General features: G+C 42.2%; 1 protein-coding gene and 1 long non-coding RNA gene across 6 annotated transcripts in view; one reads left to right on the top strand and one right to left on the bottom strand.

The window, feature by feature from the left end:
• FGF13 (fibroblast growth factor 13) overlaps positions 1-12,775 on the top strand; it is a 520,908-nt gene extending 508,133 nt beyond the window's left edge. For all 5 annotated transcript variants that reach the window (XM_067722448.1, XM_067722447.1, XM_067722451.1 and 2 more), the window contains 2 exons: positions 9,975-10,173; positions 11,377-12,775. In XM_067722448.1, the coding sequence (XP_067578549.1) occupies positions 9,975-10,173; positions 11,377-11,513 (336 nt within the window). In that variant the 3' untranslated portion in view covers positions 11,514-12,775. The remainder of the gene's footprint in view (positions 1-9,974; positions 10,174-11,376) is intronic.
• Positions 1,933-4,243, bottom strand: LOC137217364 (uncharacterized). Its single transcript, XR_010940078.1, has 3 exons — positions 4,222-4,243; positions 2,663-2,731; positions 1,933-1,978 (listed from the first exon to the last, which is right to left on the bottom strand). It is a non-coding gene; the product is annotated as an uncharacterized lncRNA (long non-coding RNA).
• Positions 12,776-19,189: the final 6,414 nt, after the last annotated feature.

Genomic DNA, 19,189 nt, shown 5'->3' on the forward strand with positions numbered 1-19,189 from the left:
TTGCTCTGGGGTCATCCCCTAAGAACTCTGAGTGTAGAGAGGTCCCTGAAAAGAAAAAAAAAAACACCCAAGTGTGCTGAGATTCAGAGATGAGTATTTTGCAGTAGAAGAATGAAGTTTTCATGGCATGAGCTAGGAGAATGTTCCATGGACACATTTACTTAAGATCCATGGGAAGCTGCCTGGCCTGGTGGAGAAGCCAGTGGCAGACAGGCTGGCGGGCTTGGCTCGTGCTTTGAGTTAAAGCTCTTCCTTCCTTCTGCAGCCCAGGGCCAGTTAGCACTGCTGGGTCCTCGGTGTTTTTCAGCCCTTAGGGATCAGGTTGCCTTAAAATAAGGGTCTCTCACGTGTCAACAGCAGCTACCTTAAACAGATTTCAGCTTCCTCTGGAAGGAGCTGCTTCCCTGCTCTGGATTCATTCTCTAAAAGAAAGTGTGAAAGCCAGATTCCAGTATATTAATATCTCTGGTTTCGTTTCTTCAACTGTTAAAAAAAAAAGGTCCACCAAATCCATTGTAATCATTACCTTTCTTATCATCATCATTATTAAACTGTCCCTTATCTCATTCGAATGCCAAAACTGTTTAAGCAGTTGTAGAAAACTTTAAAAGTAGGCACTGCTTAAACGTAAGGTACCATTAGATTTTTCAGTATTGTTGTTATTAGTAACCTGCATTATGAAAGTAGAACTAGCAAAACGCTGGTTTAGAACAAAAGAAATGAGATAATGTTGTACTTTTGTGGCATTAAAATGAGACATGTAGATGTCATTTGGGCCATTAATACTGGATTAGTTCACAAATCTCTTTAATATCATGTGGGTTCACTGATACACATTGCAGTAATTCCAATTTTAGAATCCTAGGATATCTTAAGCCCCATATTAAGAGCTCATGTATTGTTGCCCTTGCATAGGAATCACTAACGAAAGCAATCCTCACCCATACGGTTAATGTGTAACATGAGCCTCTCTGTGAACTGGAAAGGTGCTTCTCTACTTCGTTTGTTCTCACTGACAACCACTAGTTTTCATACCAGTTTCAAGTTGGGAGGAGGCTGCATTCTCCTTGCTGTCACATGAACAGAAAATTAAGTGAAGGCGAGGGATCCCGCAGTCTGTGAGCACCTACACGTACACTAGCTGCTTTCCATGCCCCCTGCAGTCCTCCCTGGGAGGCACGTGATGCTATTCTCCTCTTAGAGATGCAAGATCAGAGCCCAGGTAAATTGCCCAAAGTCAGAAATCTGGAAGGTGGAAGAGGCAGGTTTGAACAGAGCTCTTTGGTGTTCAGAGAGCCAGGGCACACGAATAGGAGGAAGGGCGGCTGAACCTTCAGCCAATGTTGGAACTGTCCATTGAGAAGAGAATTGACATCACAGCTCTTGTCTACACAGTGACTGTTTGGGTGAAGAGGCGCACTTGCAGTTGAGTTCATAAGGGAATGGCTTGTTAAGGGCTTCTTTCCTGTGGCTTTCTCACTTGTGAGGTGGTAAACCTCCTCTCTCAGGCCATTCTGCAGCTGGTACAGAGGCCTGCTGTCGAGATTAAGTCAGCTCGTTAGATACGCAAAGGGGCCTAGGCTCCCGGGGTAAGGAGTCGTTGAGAATGAATTCTTCCATTTGAGTCTTAACTTAATGAATTGACTACCCCTGAGTACTACTGACTACCCCTGAGTACTACTCAGACTCATGGTAAGTGACTGTCGCAAGCATCCTTTCATTAGCTCATTTCAAGGGGCAGATGTTAGTGGAAATGTGCTCTCTACGTAGAAATAGGACTCTGTAAGATTTCCTATCCCCAGAAGTCATTTGCAGGTGTTATGTGATGTGGCAGTCCAATAGCCCTCTACGACATCTCTCTCATCCTTGGTTTCTAGATGAGGCCTTTGCACCCTGACCTGTGGTTCCAGGTTTTCTGGTTTGCAGTGGAAAGCAGGCATTAGTGATTTCCTTCTGAGCAGTGGCATTGCCTTCCTACCTGTGCAAGAGAAAAAATAAGAAGTCTTCTTTGAAAGTCTTTGACGAAGTAGACTCCTGGCAATTGTAAATGACTGTCTTCTACAGAGACAGACCCTATCAAATCTAACAAAACCGCTATCCAGTACAAATCAGAATTACCTCCTTCACAACTGCCTGCAGTACTAGAACAAGCTATGCACCCACGTGGGTATGGTGTTATTTTTAATAGGCCACCTAACCTTGCCAGAGTTTTTTCAATTGATCTACGCAGAAAGAACCTTTCTCCTTTACATGACAGTTTGTTGGATGTCTAGGAAAAGTTTTCAGAGTTCCCAGGCTTTGAATTTTTGGACAGGAGCTTGGAAGAGCTCTTTAAAAGGATACAGCCTACTAAGTTTATTCTCTCACTGACTATAAATATTCCCAAAGTCATTCTCTTGCCGATGGGCTTAGATCCCCCTGTGAAGTTATTATACAGAAGAATCTTGCCACAAATTAGAAAGCTTCACAGTAATGGAGAATAGTTAGCTAATGGTCACAGATTAATTCCAGTAACCAGCCAAAAGACAGGAAAGTTTATTTTTAGAAATCATATCTGATATTTGGTTCCCCTTTCAAAACACATAGGTCAGCCCTGCTTATAAGAAAAGCCAACACCACGCGTTAATACACATAATAGACAAAGTTGGAGAGAATTACTCACTTTAGAGAATTGTTCTTTGGTTGAAAAAAATGCTTTTCCACAGATTTTTGTCCAACAGCAAGATTTAATCTAGTAAGATTAAAAAAATAATATTATGGCCACAGTCTCTGTAGCATGTCTTATGTAAAATGAAATCCACCTTCTGCTAATTGGATTCTTAACCAATCTGTATTCTTCTACAAGGCTTGGGTCAGACTGACACTGCCTTGGGCCAATTATACAGCCCTGGAGACGTATGGCCTGTCCCTCTGCTTCGTCACAAGTCTCAGCAAGTTACTTCCATTTCAGAATGTATCTGCTGACCAGGTCTGGAGCTGAGTGAGGCCTTAGGATCATGTAATTTTTTATCACAACAAAAATCACCCCTCTTAGGCTCTGTAAGGGATATGGTGTTTTTGTTTTGTCTCCTGCTTTATTGTAGCTTATTTCAGTGTATTTTATAAAACAAATTGTGAAATTTGACATTGCATGAGACTGCTCTACAGAAATGTATGACAGTCCAGAACAAGCCAATACAAAGGACTCAGTGAAACCCAGGGCTAAAATGTGGTCGTATCTGCATCCTAATTCTGTTTTAAACAGGGCATCGGTTGACAAACTCATTAACTTTGGGGGGGTTTTTTTCATTTTTTGTTTGTGAAGAGTTGAGAAAAAGCAGTACTCCGCTGCCCTATTTTGTGGGCTCAACATAAGGTAAATGAAAATGTCTATCAGATATCTTGGAATACAAAACTGCTACCAAGAAGTTTCACTATAACCGTACGAGGAGAAATAGTCCCATGTGCGTATTCTTAATTATAATCTGTGTTTCTTTACAAATGGTTGCCAGTTAGCATGGGTACTTTGAAGTCATTTTGTGGCATGGTATTTCACGAAGCCCATTTTTCAGCACTTCGTTTGTTTAGTGCTGGGGCTCGAAGCACTGCAGCCTTTTCAGCCGACTGCAGACCAAAATGACAAATGGAAGGAAGCGAAACAGTTTTCGGGGAACCAGGCCTGGAGGAGAACACTGAGTGTCATTCATGTGCAGTCCTAATTTTTCGCAGAATTTATCTCCTTCCATGTTAATACAACACAAATAGGCAGATGCTTTCTTTAGAAATGGATTCCAGGGTGAAAAGAACTTGGGAAAGAAGAGAGAATTGATTTGTTTTGCCTTGGTTTTCTGGGCATGTATTATCAGAGTAATCCCACGTTTCACGTGTGTGGAGCTTTACAATTTTCAGAGCTTCTTTCACATACATCATCTCATTGGCTCCTCGTCCATCCTGTAAGGTCAGGTGTTCCCCCCCACCCCCCGCCCCGCGCCATTTTACAAAAATCAAGTTAATAGAATTTAGTTGCAGTGTCTGCTATTTGCGGACCCAAAGACCAAGAATATCAGTCTAATGCTTATGTCTTGGTTACCAGGAAATCTCTTTATTCTTGCAGCTAGTTTTGTCTTTATTGGTCCCCCTTCTCTTCCTCCCTCTCCACCTCCCTCCCTCCATCCTTCCCTTCCACCCCTCCCTCTCTCCTCCCTCTCTCCCTCCCTCTCCAGTTTTTTAAATTGAATTTACCTGTAGACTGCTTTCCTCCTTTTATCACCTACTCTTTCTGCCCCGCAGGCAAGTTCTGACTTGTCAGTCTCTCCTCTAAAACAGCCCTCTGTTCATACCCCGCCACGTTTAACCCTTTTTTGGATCTGTATAAGCTAGCTCCCAAGTACTCTTCCTGTGATATTTCATTCTTTCTGTTATTTATTTCACCAGAGTTATATTGATCATTGACTCTAAGCCAGGCCCCATGCTAGGAGCTGCCCTCAAGTATCCCACAGTCCAGAGGATATCTGAGTGAACAAACCAAACTCTGTTTATCCTGAATTAATAATTTTGCTTAGCTACAGTGCACTGGCTAAGTATTGATTCCCTCTTCCCCATCCTCTCCTTTCTCGCGCCTTGATCTTAGTAATAATGAAGTTCATTCACATCAAATATACCCTGGGAGAGACCATCAAAATCCTGAATATAATAATTAATCCTGGATTTTGAAATCACCGATAGAGGGGAAGCTTATATAGAGAATATAGGTAGTTACAGTGTCACCCCCCCCCATATTTTAAAGACTCTATTTTGTTTTCTTTTTTAACAGAGTTGAAAATCTAATTTTAATTTACATATTATTTTCTTTAGGCTGGGGAATAACTGACACACACAGGTCAGACCTGCTTCAATAACCTGCTAACTTTAAACCTAGAAAATAAATTGTCATCAGAACGTGGCTGAGAATTAGAAGAGTGACCCTTGCTATTGGCAGTAATTGTTAAATTAATTGGATCTTCAGGCTACTGAAAATGTGGCCAGAAGAGAGGAGGAGAAGAGAAGGAAGTGAGAGGATTAAAGGGAGAGATAGATCAGTTATAATATGTTTATAGCACCTGCTGAAAAGAGGAAATCATGTTTCACTAGGTTCATTTTTTAAAGTTTCTTTAAATGCTCACTCATCGATGTCTAAACTGTTTTTCTGTGTTCTGTGATGCCAGTGAAAATATTACATGTGAATAGAACAAAATGTATTGAGAAACGTTCACCTCTACCAGGATTTGTGCACTTGACATAGCGTATACATATGCGAAAGCTTATATTCAATGTTCAGGCTTTGTTCAACAGCCTAGGACCTTAGTGTTGCCATTTTATGTATGGACAACCTGAGGAGACTCTGCTGCTCTCTTGAGATCCAAGGAAATCAGCGCAACCCATTTAAAAAAGATTTCTTTTGAGAGAAATGTGTTCAAAGGAAACGTTTACAATAGTCATGGCAGGACCTCCCTGGCTGTCCAGTGGTTGAGACCCCACGCTTCCATTACAGGGGTCACAGGTTCAATCCTTGGTTGGGGAACTAAGATCCCGCATGCCGCGTGGCACGGCCAGAATAGTCATGGCACTCCTCAAAGCCTACTGAGGTACAGACTCAAGTGAAACACTGCCACCCTATCTGTCGGTAGCATAGCTGAAAATACAAAAGCAGGGGGCAAAAGTATGAAAAACCTGATATTAAGGCCTATGTTCGCCGAATGACTTCTTTTAATCAGGAAGGCACTTAGTCGTGATGTGTGTATTGTGGCGTCGTAGATGTGTTTAGGGCACGGGAATGACGTACATGATATACAGGTGTTTTCGAGCTCTCACCTTTTGGGATATGGCTGTTGAGGATACAGTTGCACATCACCTGCTGAGTGACGAGCCCCTTACTTGGCTCCCTTCAAGGAAGCCACCATCACAGCCCATGCTTCTTCTGAACTGGCTCCAGCTCCAGGAGGCCAGAGAATTACGCATCTCCTCCATACTTTGCCCTTGGTGCCAGGGGCAACTCAAGGCACTGTTGCTTCTTCTGACCCTAAAGAGGATAGCAATTTACCCAGGTCCAGAGCCTTTGTTCTGGACCACACCATTGTATCTGGGGGTTCTTTGCATATATCCAATGTTACTGATTGCGTTAATGCCTCTCAGAGTCTGTGTGGAGGTATGTCCTGATAAGGGCAGCTGACCATCACCATTTGTAGCTGTAAGTATCCTCCTATATGCTCTACTGACCTGACGTTGAGGGTTTCAAATGTTTTCTTCTTGTCAGTGATATTTCAACCTCCAAAGAACTATTTTGCCCTTAATAGTGAGTAAATTGGTAAAAAAAAAAAAAAAAAAGAGAGAGAGAGGTATTACGTTTTGCTCCTGGATCTGCTCGTTCTGCAAATGTAGATTCTTCATTCGTCACCCGAAATACGATCACTGTAGCTAACTAGTATGGATTCCTTGGATAAGAAGTTCAATATTCACTGAGAAAAAAACTAACCTTGAACTTCAAGGGGAATAGAGATGATGGTTACAGAGAAGAGATTTTAGAGAGATTGAATATCTGTATTTTTTTCAGAGTTATTCCTCTGAACATTACTAACATTATTCCTCTGACATTAGTATAGATATGCAAGAGAGGTAAACAACTTTTAAGAGAAATCGATGCATAAAAGGTTAGAAGATACAAAGCGCCTTTTCTTTTGTATTCATGCCAAATAATTTCTTAGTGGCTGTGCAAGGGATGCTTGACATCTTTTTAATGCATTTATTATGATAACAGGTATTTATCTAATGCATATTAAATGCAGAGCACAATGACTGCTGCCTCTGTTTAGTGCCTACTGTGTATCAAGGCCACTACGGTACCTTTTTCGAGAGCGCTAATAATCAGCTTCAGGTCAGTCAAAGGAGATTGATTCCTTGCCAGATATCTACCTGGTATTCTCTGAACAGGGCTTCTCTGGTTAGGGTCCAATCCAATTTCTGTTATTTCTGTGAACCACTGCTGAGACAGAGAGGCAGCTGCACCCCTCTTCCCTTTGGTGGCCCTTCCTGTATTGGGTGGGATGTTCACGTCTTTCCACATTTGATAAAAATCAAGCCTCTTCTGCCGTTCCTTCCAGCGCTGGATAAAATGACAGCATCACACACAGAGAACAGAGCACTCCTTTGGTTGCTTCAACATTCTTTTTTTGGCCTCATTTTCCTCCCTCTCTACTGAGTTCTTGAGTCCAAATTTATTGGTGATGACTAAGAAATTGCCAGGATGTGACAGAGCATTCAGTTCATTGAGTCCTTCCTTGCCATTTTCCAATAGTTGTAACAATTGCCGAGTGTTTTTCCTCCTCATGTTGTAGGTGCCGGTATCTGTGTAGTATCTGTTATTCTGAACAGTTACGAAGTCACACATGCAGGATCTGTCCCTGCAATGACAACCTCCTTCTATATACAGCTGATTTCGTTCTATGGTATTCAGGAAATTCCCTGCAGACTTTTTACTGGTTGATACTTGTAAATCCTGGAATTTCCGAATTCAATCTGAATCTCTGCAATACAGATCCTGTAAGCAGTAACCAAGTGGTCTGCTATGTGCTAGACAGTACGACCAGTCCTTTATGACTGGAAGGTGAATTCAGAAATAAGACGAATTCCTTGTCTTCTGGAGCAAGGAACGCACACGCCTGGGTCACGGGGCCATGCTGCAGATGTAGATAGAGTTTCCGGGAGCACAAATATGAGTGTCATCGGTTCTGATTGGGAGAGATCATATATGATTCCAGGGGCATCATATTTGAGCTAGACCGTGAGGAATGAGAGGAAAGCCAGTAGGTAGAGAGGTACAGAAATGACATGAATGGCGTCTGTAAAGGCACAAAGGCACACATGGTTCTATGGTGGAGACAAGGCAAGGTAGCGACTGAGTTGCAAAGATTTATTTATTTATTCATTCATTTATTTATGGCCACACCGCGCGGCATGTGGGATCTTAGTTCCCCGCCCCCCTGCATTGGAAGCGTGGAGTCTTAACCGCTGGACCGCCAGGGATGTCCCTGAATTGTGGAGAATTTTAAATGTCGCATTAGGTTGTCATTTTACGCTAGGCAAGGCGAAACCAACATTCTATACAACTGTCCTCATCCCTAGAGGACACATGGAGACTATTTTAGTCAGATTTCTTTGTAGACATACCTTGGCTTTCCCTACGTTGAGAATTCTACAAAGAGGAGCGTTCACAGCCCATAAATAGAACACTTTCGTTCCTACCACGTGATAGTTGCCTTCGAAGTACATTGCTTCTTGAGTAGGTTGAATTTGTGTGAATCTTCTGAGGATCTATCAAGTATGCCCCTAGGCTGAAATTATGCCAAAAGATGACTCTGATCTGTGCACCCTGGAAGCCAGATGGGGGAACCAGTGAGATTACTGAGTGAAACAGATTTTGTGGATTTCCAGAAAAAAAGTGTTCAATTATTTAACTTTCAGAAAAAGGCTGCCTCATTTGAGGAATCTGTCCCTCTTTGCTGAAGTGATTCTCTGATAGTAAATCACTGTCTGTCGCTCAAATAGTGTGCTTTGCTTGGAATGCTATCTAACATGAAGGAAGGTAGGACCATGGAGACATCATTCAGAAAAGACAGGTGTCCAGAAAGCTTGCAGTATTTTTATTGCAAGGTGGGTTTTTTTCAGGGTTTTATCAAAACTTATTCCTGGGCTTCCCTGGTGGCACAGTGGTTGAGAGTCCGCCTGCCGATGCAGGGGACACGGGTTCGTGCCCCGGTCCGGGAAGATCCCACATGCCGCGGAGCGGCTGGGCCCGTGAGCCATGGCCGCTGAGCCTGCGCGTCCGGAGCCTGTGCTCCGCAACGGGAGAGGCCACAGCAGTGAGGGGCCCGCATACCGCAAAAAAAAAAAAAAAACTTACTCCTGATAATATCTCAGCAAAATAGTACAAATTGAATGGCTTCCTTAGTGCCACTTTCACATGTAGCTCACTTCGCATTTTCCTCATAATCTTTTACTCCAAGTGGACCCACTGCTGCTCTATAGATTACTTAGAGATTAAAATCTGCCGTTCATTTCAGTTTACTTATAAACGGATATTTTAAATAGCTGTTTATTGAATACATACACATATTACAAAACTTGAAAGAAGGTTTTATGGGTTTTTTTGTTTGTTTTCAAAAACAGTCTGTTGTGTCAGGAACCCTTCTTTTGTACGGGCAAGTCCAAAGAAAACATGGCCACGTACATGGCAGGAAACCACGTTGCCGGGTTCAAAGTCTCCTGGCCTGCTCTCTCATGTCTGCTTGTAGAATTACTGTAAATTCCTTGTTTCTATATTGATTTGTGTGAAATGTTACTGTAAGGCAAGGATGGGGTGATGAGGGAATTTTTTTTTTCTTTGTAAGTCAAGGTCCAATGATCTGAAAAAAAAAATCAATTTGGTTTATTTAAAAGTAAAAGGTAGTCTTTCTTTGTAGCATCTCTTTAGAAATCTAGGCGGCCAGCATTGCAACAGTATAACACAGATTTCAGCCTGGGGCAATTGAAAATTATAGTACATAGTAACTGGATAATCTATGAAAATTAAGTACAGGGATCGGATGTTTATTTTCTCATTTAATCCGGAAGGGAACAAAGCTCCATGTGACAGTTTTATGCTTGTCTTTTCAATCTTTGGCTCCTGTATTTTTCCAATACATTACACTTAGGTGGCTGGTTCTAATTTTTCCATTACCTTATTACAAAGAGAGCTAATCACTGATCAGTAGCACTTGCACTTAGGGCCTTTCCTAAAGCATCACGTGAAATGTTATAGTTTTAGTTTCCAATGATAATAGTTTCTGCTATTAAAATAGAACCCCAGTCATAACAAGCTCTAACAAAGTATGTCCTGAACTCCTGAAGGATAATACCATATGGTTCTCCATGAAATTCATAGCTATAAATATTGAGCTTTTGTTTATTTACTTCTCTTGTAGGAACATTTCACACCTGAGTGCAAATTCAAAGAATCGGTGTTTGAAAATTATTATGTGACATATTCATCAATGATATACCGTCAGCAGCAGTCAGGCCGAGGGTGGTATCTGGGTCTGAACAAAGAAGGAGAGATCATGAAAGGAAACCATGTGAAGAAGAACAAGCCTGCAGCTCACTTTCTGCCCAAACCACTGAAAGGTAAACTTGATATTATACCAGCTATGGATTCAATGAGTATCGGTATTGAAATCAATCCTTTTTCACGCTTTCGAAAGTGGAATGTAATTCTTCCATACTAAGGCATTTATACAAAACTTCAGTAACATTTTACACTTAAAAAAACACTAAAGCATTGACAATAGCATCTAATCTCCTGATTTTAACTTTTCCATAGTATATCTGCACGTGGTAACACCTTTCTTATGTGGAAATAGCTTAATTGCTAGCTCAGGACAGCCAAGAACCCCAAATTATGCCCAAATGATCCCTGGACAGGAACACAGGTGCCAAAATGTGTGCATACTTAACACTTATCAGAAAGCTCCTTGGGCCTGTCTCTCTAAGGGCCCAACAGTATGGTCCCAACAATTTTCATTCATTCATAGTTTTGTTTTTTGGTCATTACTAGCAGCTTAGTAGCAAATGAGAAAGGGTGAGGGATAGGAATGGGCTGCAGGAAGTAGGGATGTTAGAAGGAGTGAGATGTGGTGGAGAAGCGGTAGGAAATCCAGGCAGAGAAGAGCGGTTTACAGGAGGGGCAGACATCCAGTCAAATCAACACAGCGCCCTTTGACAGCACATTTTCTGCAGCCAGATTACTTGGGTCCGAAGCCCAGCTTCCGCCTTTAGTAAGCAGGTAGTCTTGGGCAGATTATTGAGCTCAAGTTCCTTCTGTAAAATATGGATAAAAACACCTGCCTCGTGGGATTTGCATGTGGATTAAATGAGATGACACACGTGAAGCACTTACAACAGTATCTGGCACGTTCTAAGTGCTCCATAAGCGTAAGCCAGGGCTGTTATTTACAGCACAACAATAATATTTACCATTTATTGCATTAAGAACTGTGCTAATACTTAGAGTCTGGGAGAGTTTCATTTTAAAGTCTGAGAGAAATGAGTGTTTAAATATGTTTAAACTTCTAAGAGCTTTATTAAATGCATTTTTCATTAATCCTCTCGTATATCTAAAACCATCAGTGATAGAGATGAGGCATTAGAATTCTCTACACGCTTCTGTACCAAGACTGGATTTTGCTTCATCTGGTCCAGTCCGCTCTCTACTGAGTCCTTGAAAGCGGCATTTTTCAGGTTTGGCCTCCAGCCTGGAAGCCTAGTGGGCAGAAGGGAAGTTGAGGGCCAGTGCGGTGGCCTTTGATGCCGTGTCTCTGTGCTTTGCAGTGGCCATGTACAAGGAGCCGTCTCTGCACGACCTCACGGAGTTCTCCCGATCTGGAAGCGGGACCCCAACCAAGAGCAGAAGTGTCTCCGGCGTACTGAATGGAGGCAAATCCATGAGCCACAATGAATCAACGTAGCCAGTGAGGGCAAAACAAGGGCTCTGTAACAGAACCTTACCTCCAGGTGCTGTTAATTCTAGCAGTCCTTCACCCAAAAGTTCAGATTTGTCCATGATGTTTACCAAACAAACAAGGCAGAGTTCACTACTCTAATCTGCCGTCAAACCTTCTTCTCATCCATACAAACGCCCCATAATTTAGAACGAGCTTGTGCGAAAAAAGAGTGCCAAGCATGATCAGTGAATTAAATCCGGGAGAAGGACTGCCCAATTTTCTCATGATCTCACCTATGCTTTGGGGAAGACAAACCAAAAACATTTCACAGCACTAATGCTGATTAAAAAAATTGCTCTCCAACCAAGAAAATTGAAAAGACCACCATTGTTCTTCAAAAGCAAACAAAACAAAACAGAACAAAATTAACTGCTTCAATGTTTTGTAGGGGCAAACAAAATTCTGTGAACCGTGTTGTTTTCTATCTATGCTTGATTCGTATGTATTCTTTCCTTTGGCATAGCGCAACTTTATGATTTCTGGAATTCAATGGTTCTATTGACTCTGTGTCACTTAATCCAACTCAACCAAATTCAGGGTTGAAGCTGAATTGGCATCTCAGGCTCAAGGTAACAGTGTTCTTGTGATTTTACCAAATTTTTTTTTTCCTTTACACTTGTAGTATTCTGATCGAGTTCTTGTGCTGTACTTTGTGCGTAGAAATTGTGTTGTGTTGTCAACCCCAGTCAGTAACGATTACTTAAAAAAAAAGTTATCCTCAAGTATAGATTTCTCTTAATTCCATTTGTGTTATCATGTTAAACTACTATTGTGGCTTCTTGTGTAAAGACAGGAACTGTGGAACTGTGATGTTGTCTTTCGTGTTGTTAAAATAAGAAATGTCTTATCTGTGTATGTATAAGTCCTCCTGTCATTGTATTTGGCGCGTGAATATTGTGTACAAGAAAATGTTAAAAGACTGGTTACCCCTAAACAACATATACTTATACCTGCTTCTGGAAAAGTGTTTAAGACTTAGCTAGGTTTCCATTTAGATCTTCATATCTGTTGCATGGAAGAAAGTTGGAATCTTGGCATAGAGTTGCATGATATGTAAGATTTTGTGCATTAATAATTGTTAAAATCTGTGTTCCAAAAGTGGACATAGCATGTACAGGCAGTTTTCTGTCCTGTGCACAAAAAAGTTTAAAAAAAGTTGTTTAATATTTGTTGTTGTATACCCAGATACGCACCGAATAAACTCTTTCTATTCATTCAAAGAAAAATCCTCCAACGTGTATTTATTGAGCGTCCACTATGTGCCATGAACTGTGGTAGAAACTGGAGTTACACACTGAATTATGTACATCAGGTCACTGCCCTCAGATAATCTACAGTCTAGAGATTTATATTAACACGAACACTCTTGGAAGTGTAGTTATTGTACTAGTTGTTGTACTTGAACTTCAGATTGGAACAGAAGAATTCTCATTCCCATTCAGTGATGCATTGTACAAAAGACACCTATGTTCTAGTACCCTCCCTGCCATTCACTCTGTCATTTCCCCTCTCTGTTTCTCATTTCTCTCAGTAGAGGGAAGGAACGGGACTAAATATCTCAAGTCCTTTCCACCTCTGAGAACTGAAGGAAAACATAAACATTTTCTTTTTTCACTAAAATTTCAGAACATATATTAAAATTGAAAGATTTTTATAGTGAACGTCAGTAAACCTACACCTGTGTTCCGCCATTAACATATTACTGTACTATACATCTATCCGTCCATCAATTTATCAATCCATCTTATGTTTGACATATTTCAAAATAAATTGCAGACATATGTACACTTCCTCCTAATTCCTTATGTATATCTGTAACTAGAGTTCAATGTTCGTTGCAGTTTTTTCTCTTATTTTTAATCTTTTGGCCGCACCGCGCAGCATGGGGAATCTTACTCCCTGACCAGGGATCGAACCCGCGCCCGCTGCATTGGAAGTGCAGAGTCTTAACCACTAGACCACCAGGGAAGTGCCTGCAGTTTTTTCTCTTAATATAAAACTTACAATGAAGTGCACGTATCTTTAGTGTATGTTTGTTGAGTTGACAAAGGCATACATTTGTGTAACCATAAACATTTTCAATGTTGATGACTTTTCACTAGCTCCCCAAAGCTGCCATTGCCTGGTTATGATGCTTTCAGAGTAGTTGATGTAGGTAAGTAAGAGTGGAGGAACAGGTGAAACATAATTGACTGGCACTTTTCAGGGCATCCATCAGATAAAGTTACCCGGGCCCCAAGCAGCATGCTTTTGCACAGAGGGGAGGCTGCCCATTCCTAAGATGTCTGGGCCAGGTTCAGCAGGATCTCCTAGTCCAGCCCAGCTCAGCTCAGTCACCTTGTGATCCCGTCTTAAGCCTTCATCCTGCCAGAGCTCTAAGGTCCAGCTTGCATGAAAGAGCCTGCCTGCCCAGCTTGGACAGGAGCCTGGGTACCATATACCATAAGTAGACTTGCTCAACCCTGCCCACTATTCAGTCTCACTCATTTTCAGTCCGTAGAGAAAATTAGTGCATTGTCTCACTTTTTTTTTTTTTTTTTTTTTTGCGGTACGCGGGCCTCTCACTGCTGTGGCCTCTCCCGCTGTGGAGCACAGGCTCCGGACGCGCAGGCTCAGCGGCCATGGCTCACGGGCCCAGCCGCTCCACGTCATGTGGGATCTTCCCGGACCGGAGCACGAACCCGTGTCCCCTAGCTTCGGCAGGCGGACTCTCAACCACAGCGCCACCAGGGAAGCCCTATTGTCTCACTCTTGCTCCAAGGGCTTTAAGGTTTGGTTATTGATTAGTTTGCTTGTGGCTCTTGCTTTTTCATTGTTCAGGAATAGCATAGGTCTGCTAGTCATAAACAAGTCAGAACCTTGGTGTCTTGGGGAGGCCTGGCATAAATAAGAAGGGGCTAAAATGCCCAGGAATAATCCTTTAGTCACAACATTCTCAGCGAGCTGCCGCAAGTTGTTTTTAACAGAAGGTGGTGTTTAAATAAATCAGTGATTAAATCGTCCTCCAAAATACCTCCCTACAAACAGTGATGCTTTCACACATCTTCATTACACGCACACGCACACACGCGCGCGCGCACACACACACACACACACACACACACACACACACACACACACACACTTCAGTATCATTTCTCATGGTTGAAAATATTAGCCCTGCCACATGTTTGATGAAATATTTTTGGAAAAACACCACAATGACTATTGGCTCTCAGACCTTTGTCCACATCAGAAACACCTGGAGGGCTTGTAAGACACAGATTGGTGGACTCCACCTCCAGCGTTTCCGATTCAGTAGGTCTGGGGTGGGCTCAAGTGTTTGGATGTTTACGTTTCCAGGTGATGCTGAGGCCTCTGGTCCTGGGGAACCACACTTGGAGAACCACTGGCCCGCACACTCTCTTTCAGGATTGAAAATGAGCATTAGCACATTGAATTCTAGAAAGTCTTCTGTTAAGGAAGCCTGCTTAACTTTGGGAGCTGCTGGGATGAACAAACTTATTTGGCCATGAAGCCATAGTTTCACAGAGCACATACTAACCCTGCCAGAGAACGGTGGTCCTCAGGCCTTTGGCAGTGCCAGAACCATCTGTGGTTTTAGGCCAGGCCTGGGAACATGCTGGATTGGGCTCCCACCACAGTCTGAGCCCACTGCTCTGTGGCGCCCAGTCAATCTCACGTCGTCACACTCTCTGTGAGTGTATAGCCAATCCTTGCGTTGTATTGAGCCTAGGAGACTAATAAGGAAAACAACAACCACTGCAGCGACTTTCTTCAAACTACTTGCAGTTGTTTAAAAGAAAAACAAATGCCAGCATTTTCCTCCAGGACTTGCGCTTGTACCTGGAGAGAACACGTACTCATTGCCATGGAATCCTTAAAGGATTGAGGGGAGAAGTGACCTGTAGCCCTTGCCCTCACCTCCCTCCGCAGCACACCGTCCCAGTCCTAAGCCAGTCAATTTCACCGAAGAACTTTTCAAAGGAGCCAGCTACATGTTGCCGAATTTTCCAAGCACCCATTGTCCAAGTGAACACATGGGGGAAAGTGAATATCCAGTAGGACCACCTTTTCATCTGCACCGTCTGATTATAGCCAGTCTGCATAGAAGGGGTGGTGGAATCAGGGCTGAGAACCGTTTTGAATAAATGTCGTCCACATGGGCCTTAGGAGCCTCATTTAGCTGAGGCGTGTCACTCACGGGTTAAACTGAAATGTGCCTTCACTGGCACGACTGTATTCCTACGAACAGTCTTTTCAAGGCAATCTAGTATCATGCTTCTCAAACTTCTTCCAACCTCTGGTCAAAGCCATTTCCACATTTTAGGTCTTGGTTATAGCAGCATCGCACTACAGTACCAAAATCTCTACAGGGATATGACAGAGGCATGATGGATGACCATTTCCAATGGAAACCCAAGTGGAATGGAGAACGGTATGGAGGTTCCTTAAAAAACTACAAATAGAACTACCATACGACCCAGCAATCCCACTACTGGGCATATACCCTGAGAAAACCGTAATTCAAAAAGAGTCATGTACCACAATGTTCATTGCAGCTCTATTTACATAGCCAGGACATGGAAGCAACCTAAGTGTCCATCAACAGATGAATGGATAAAGAAGATGTGGCACATATATACAATGGAATATTACTCAGCCATAAGAAGAAACAAAATTGAGTTATTTGAAGTGAGGTGGATGGACCTAGAGTCTGTCATATAGAGTGAAGTAAGTCAGAAAGACAAAAATAAATACCATATGCTAACACATATATATGGAATCCAAAAAAAAAAAGGTGCTGAAGAACCTAGGGGCAGGACAGGAATAGGGGCACAGACATAGAGAATGGACTTGAGGATACGGGGAAGGGGAAGGGGAAGCTGGGACGAAGTGAGAGAGTGGCATGGACATAAATACACTACCAAATATAAAATAGATAGCTAGTGGGAAGCAGCCACATAGCACAGGGAGATCAGCTCGGTGCTTTGTGACCACCTAGAGGGGTGGGATAGGGAGGGTGGGAGGGAGGGAGACGCAAGAGGGAAGAGATATGGGGACATATGTATAACTGATTCACTTTGTTATAAAGCAGAAACTAACACACCATTGTAAGCAATTATACTCCAATAAAGATGTTAAAAACAAAAACAAAAAACAAGTGGAGAACTGTAGCTAGGGTAGGCCACTTGTGCCCCAAATTATTAACCTTATTGACAATGACAACTTTTCATACTTTCCATTACTCTATATGCCAACATGTGGTCCCATGGTTTGACTTCATGTGTTTAGCTATCCTGGAATGAAGACACTCGGCTGCCGTGCTAGCTTGTTCTGTCACCTTGGGTACACTCTTTCCCCCCTAGTGAATGGGAATGCTACAAGCATGTACACACAACAGAGTGTGCCTCAAACTCTGGGCTGCTCTTTAGCTCTAAATGGGGGGAAAAAAAAGGAGAAAAATCCAGACAGAGAACTAGCATTTGAGTGCTATTCTTTCATGGATCATCACATCCTGGACCTCTTTAATCGCTAAACATTGTACTGCTCTTTAAGGGTTAGTTTGAATTTGTTGCACAGAGAACAATAATCTATGCCAAATCAGTCAGCCCTTTTGCTAATATCACATGAGTACAAATCACATGATTTTGCTAATATCACATGAGTACATGGTATTTTCTTCATCACACTCTAATAATAAATACAGAAAAGTACATGGCATCATTAGGGGAATGTTTCACTTTCTATGTGGGCATTCTCGAAGAGGTTTGTAACAGCTGCAATTCTGTCATTATGCAGGAAGTCTTTCTAGAACACCCAATGGATGGTTTTCAGTATTAGGATTCTAAACTAATTTACCAAATGTCAACCCAATATTTCCTTTTCTGTTAATTTTTGTTTCATACACTCTGCCTCTCTGTCTCTCATCAGTCACTTCACACATACACACACACATAGATGTGCCCCCAAAAGTTCTCAGAGACGCTCTGTTCCTCTGGGAAGATGACGTATGTCTATTCAGTAGGGAGGCTGGGACAGCTAAGTTTCAAAAGCCAGGACTCAAGACATAGAGATGGCCAACAGGTACATGAAAAGATGCTCAACATCACTAGTCATCAGGGAAATGCAAATTAAAACCACAGTGAGATACCTACTCTCACACCTGTCAGAATGGCTATCAAAAAGACAAGAGGGCTTCCCTGGTGGCACAGTGGTTGAGAGTCCACCTGCCAATGCAGGGGACACGGGTTCGTGCCCTGGTCGGGGAGGATCCCACATACCGCGGAGCGGCTGGGCCCGTGAGTCATGGCCGCTGAGCCTGCGTGTCCGGAGCCTGTGCTCCGCAACGGGAGAGGCCACAGCAGTGAGAGGCCCGCGTACTGCAAAAAAAAAAAAAAAAAAAAAAGACAAGAAATAATAAGAGTTGTGAGGCCGTGGAGAAAAGGGAATCCTCCTACACTGTTGGTAGGAATGTAAATTGGTGCAGCCACTATGGAAAACAGTATAGAGATTCCTCAAAAAGTCAAAAATAGAGCTACCATATGATCCAGCGATTCCACCTCTCGATATTTACTCAAAGAAAACAAAAACACTAATTTTAAAGAATCTGAAAAAGAATATATATATGTATGTATAACTGAATCACTATGCTGTACACTTGAAACTAACACATTGTAAATCAACTATACTTCAACTGAAAAAAAAAGAATGTGAATAAGATAACCTAAAAAAGATATGTGCTCCCCTAGGTTTATTGCAGCATTATTGACAATAGCCAAGATATGGAAGCCACCTCAGTGCCCACTGATAGATGAATGGATAGAGAAGATGTGGTATATATATATACAGTGGAATACTAGCCATGAAAAAGAATGAAATCTTGCCATTTGTGACAACACGGAAAAAACAAAACAAAAAAAGCAAGACAAAACAGAAACGGACTCAGTTACCAAGAGCAAACTGGTGGTTACCAGAGGGGAGGGGGGGTGAGGGGATTAAGAGGTACAAACTTCCACTTATAAAATAGACAAGTCACGGGGATATAACGTACAGCACAAAGAATATAGCCAGTAATACTTTAATAATTGTGTGCGGGGCCAGATAGTAACTAGTCTTATAGTGATCATTTTATAATGTATAAAAATATCAATCACTATGTTGTACACCTGAAACTAACAGAATATTATATGTCAGCTATACTTCAAAAAATACCAGGAAGAATAAAGTAAGATGGCTTCTGAAGCTATGACACTTCTGTTCACTAAGGAGGATTGCCCAGGTGTGTCCTCACAACAAATGAGCATGCCTGCAACATTCTGTACTCTAAATAATTGTGTGCACTCTTAAAATAATTTGTTTTTGATTCTGTAAAGTTAATGCTTAAAGTGAGAGAGATGTACAAGGGCGATGAGTGAGTAAAAGCTTGGCTTCCTGGAGTCAATTGCTCAGGTCGTTGGCTCAGTGGATATCTATCACCTTATAAGCTGTCAGTGCAGCACGGCACGTAGCTGAGCCGTGGAGAAAGCATTCACGCAAGGACAAATGGATTGAGACTGAGTCAGTCTTGCAGAAAAAGAGAGATTCTGGGGTTTTAGCAACGTGGAAATTTCCCTTCCTTACTGGAATTAATAAAGTGG

This window comes from Pseudorca crassidens, chromosome X (assembly GCF_039906515.1).
Source record: "Pseudorca crassidens isolate mPseCra1 chromosome X, mPseCra1.hap1, whole genome shotgun sequence".
Classification (NCBI taxonomy): Eukaryota; Metazoa; Chordata; class Mammalia; order Artiodactyla; family Delphinidae; genus Pseudorca; species Pseudorca crassidens.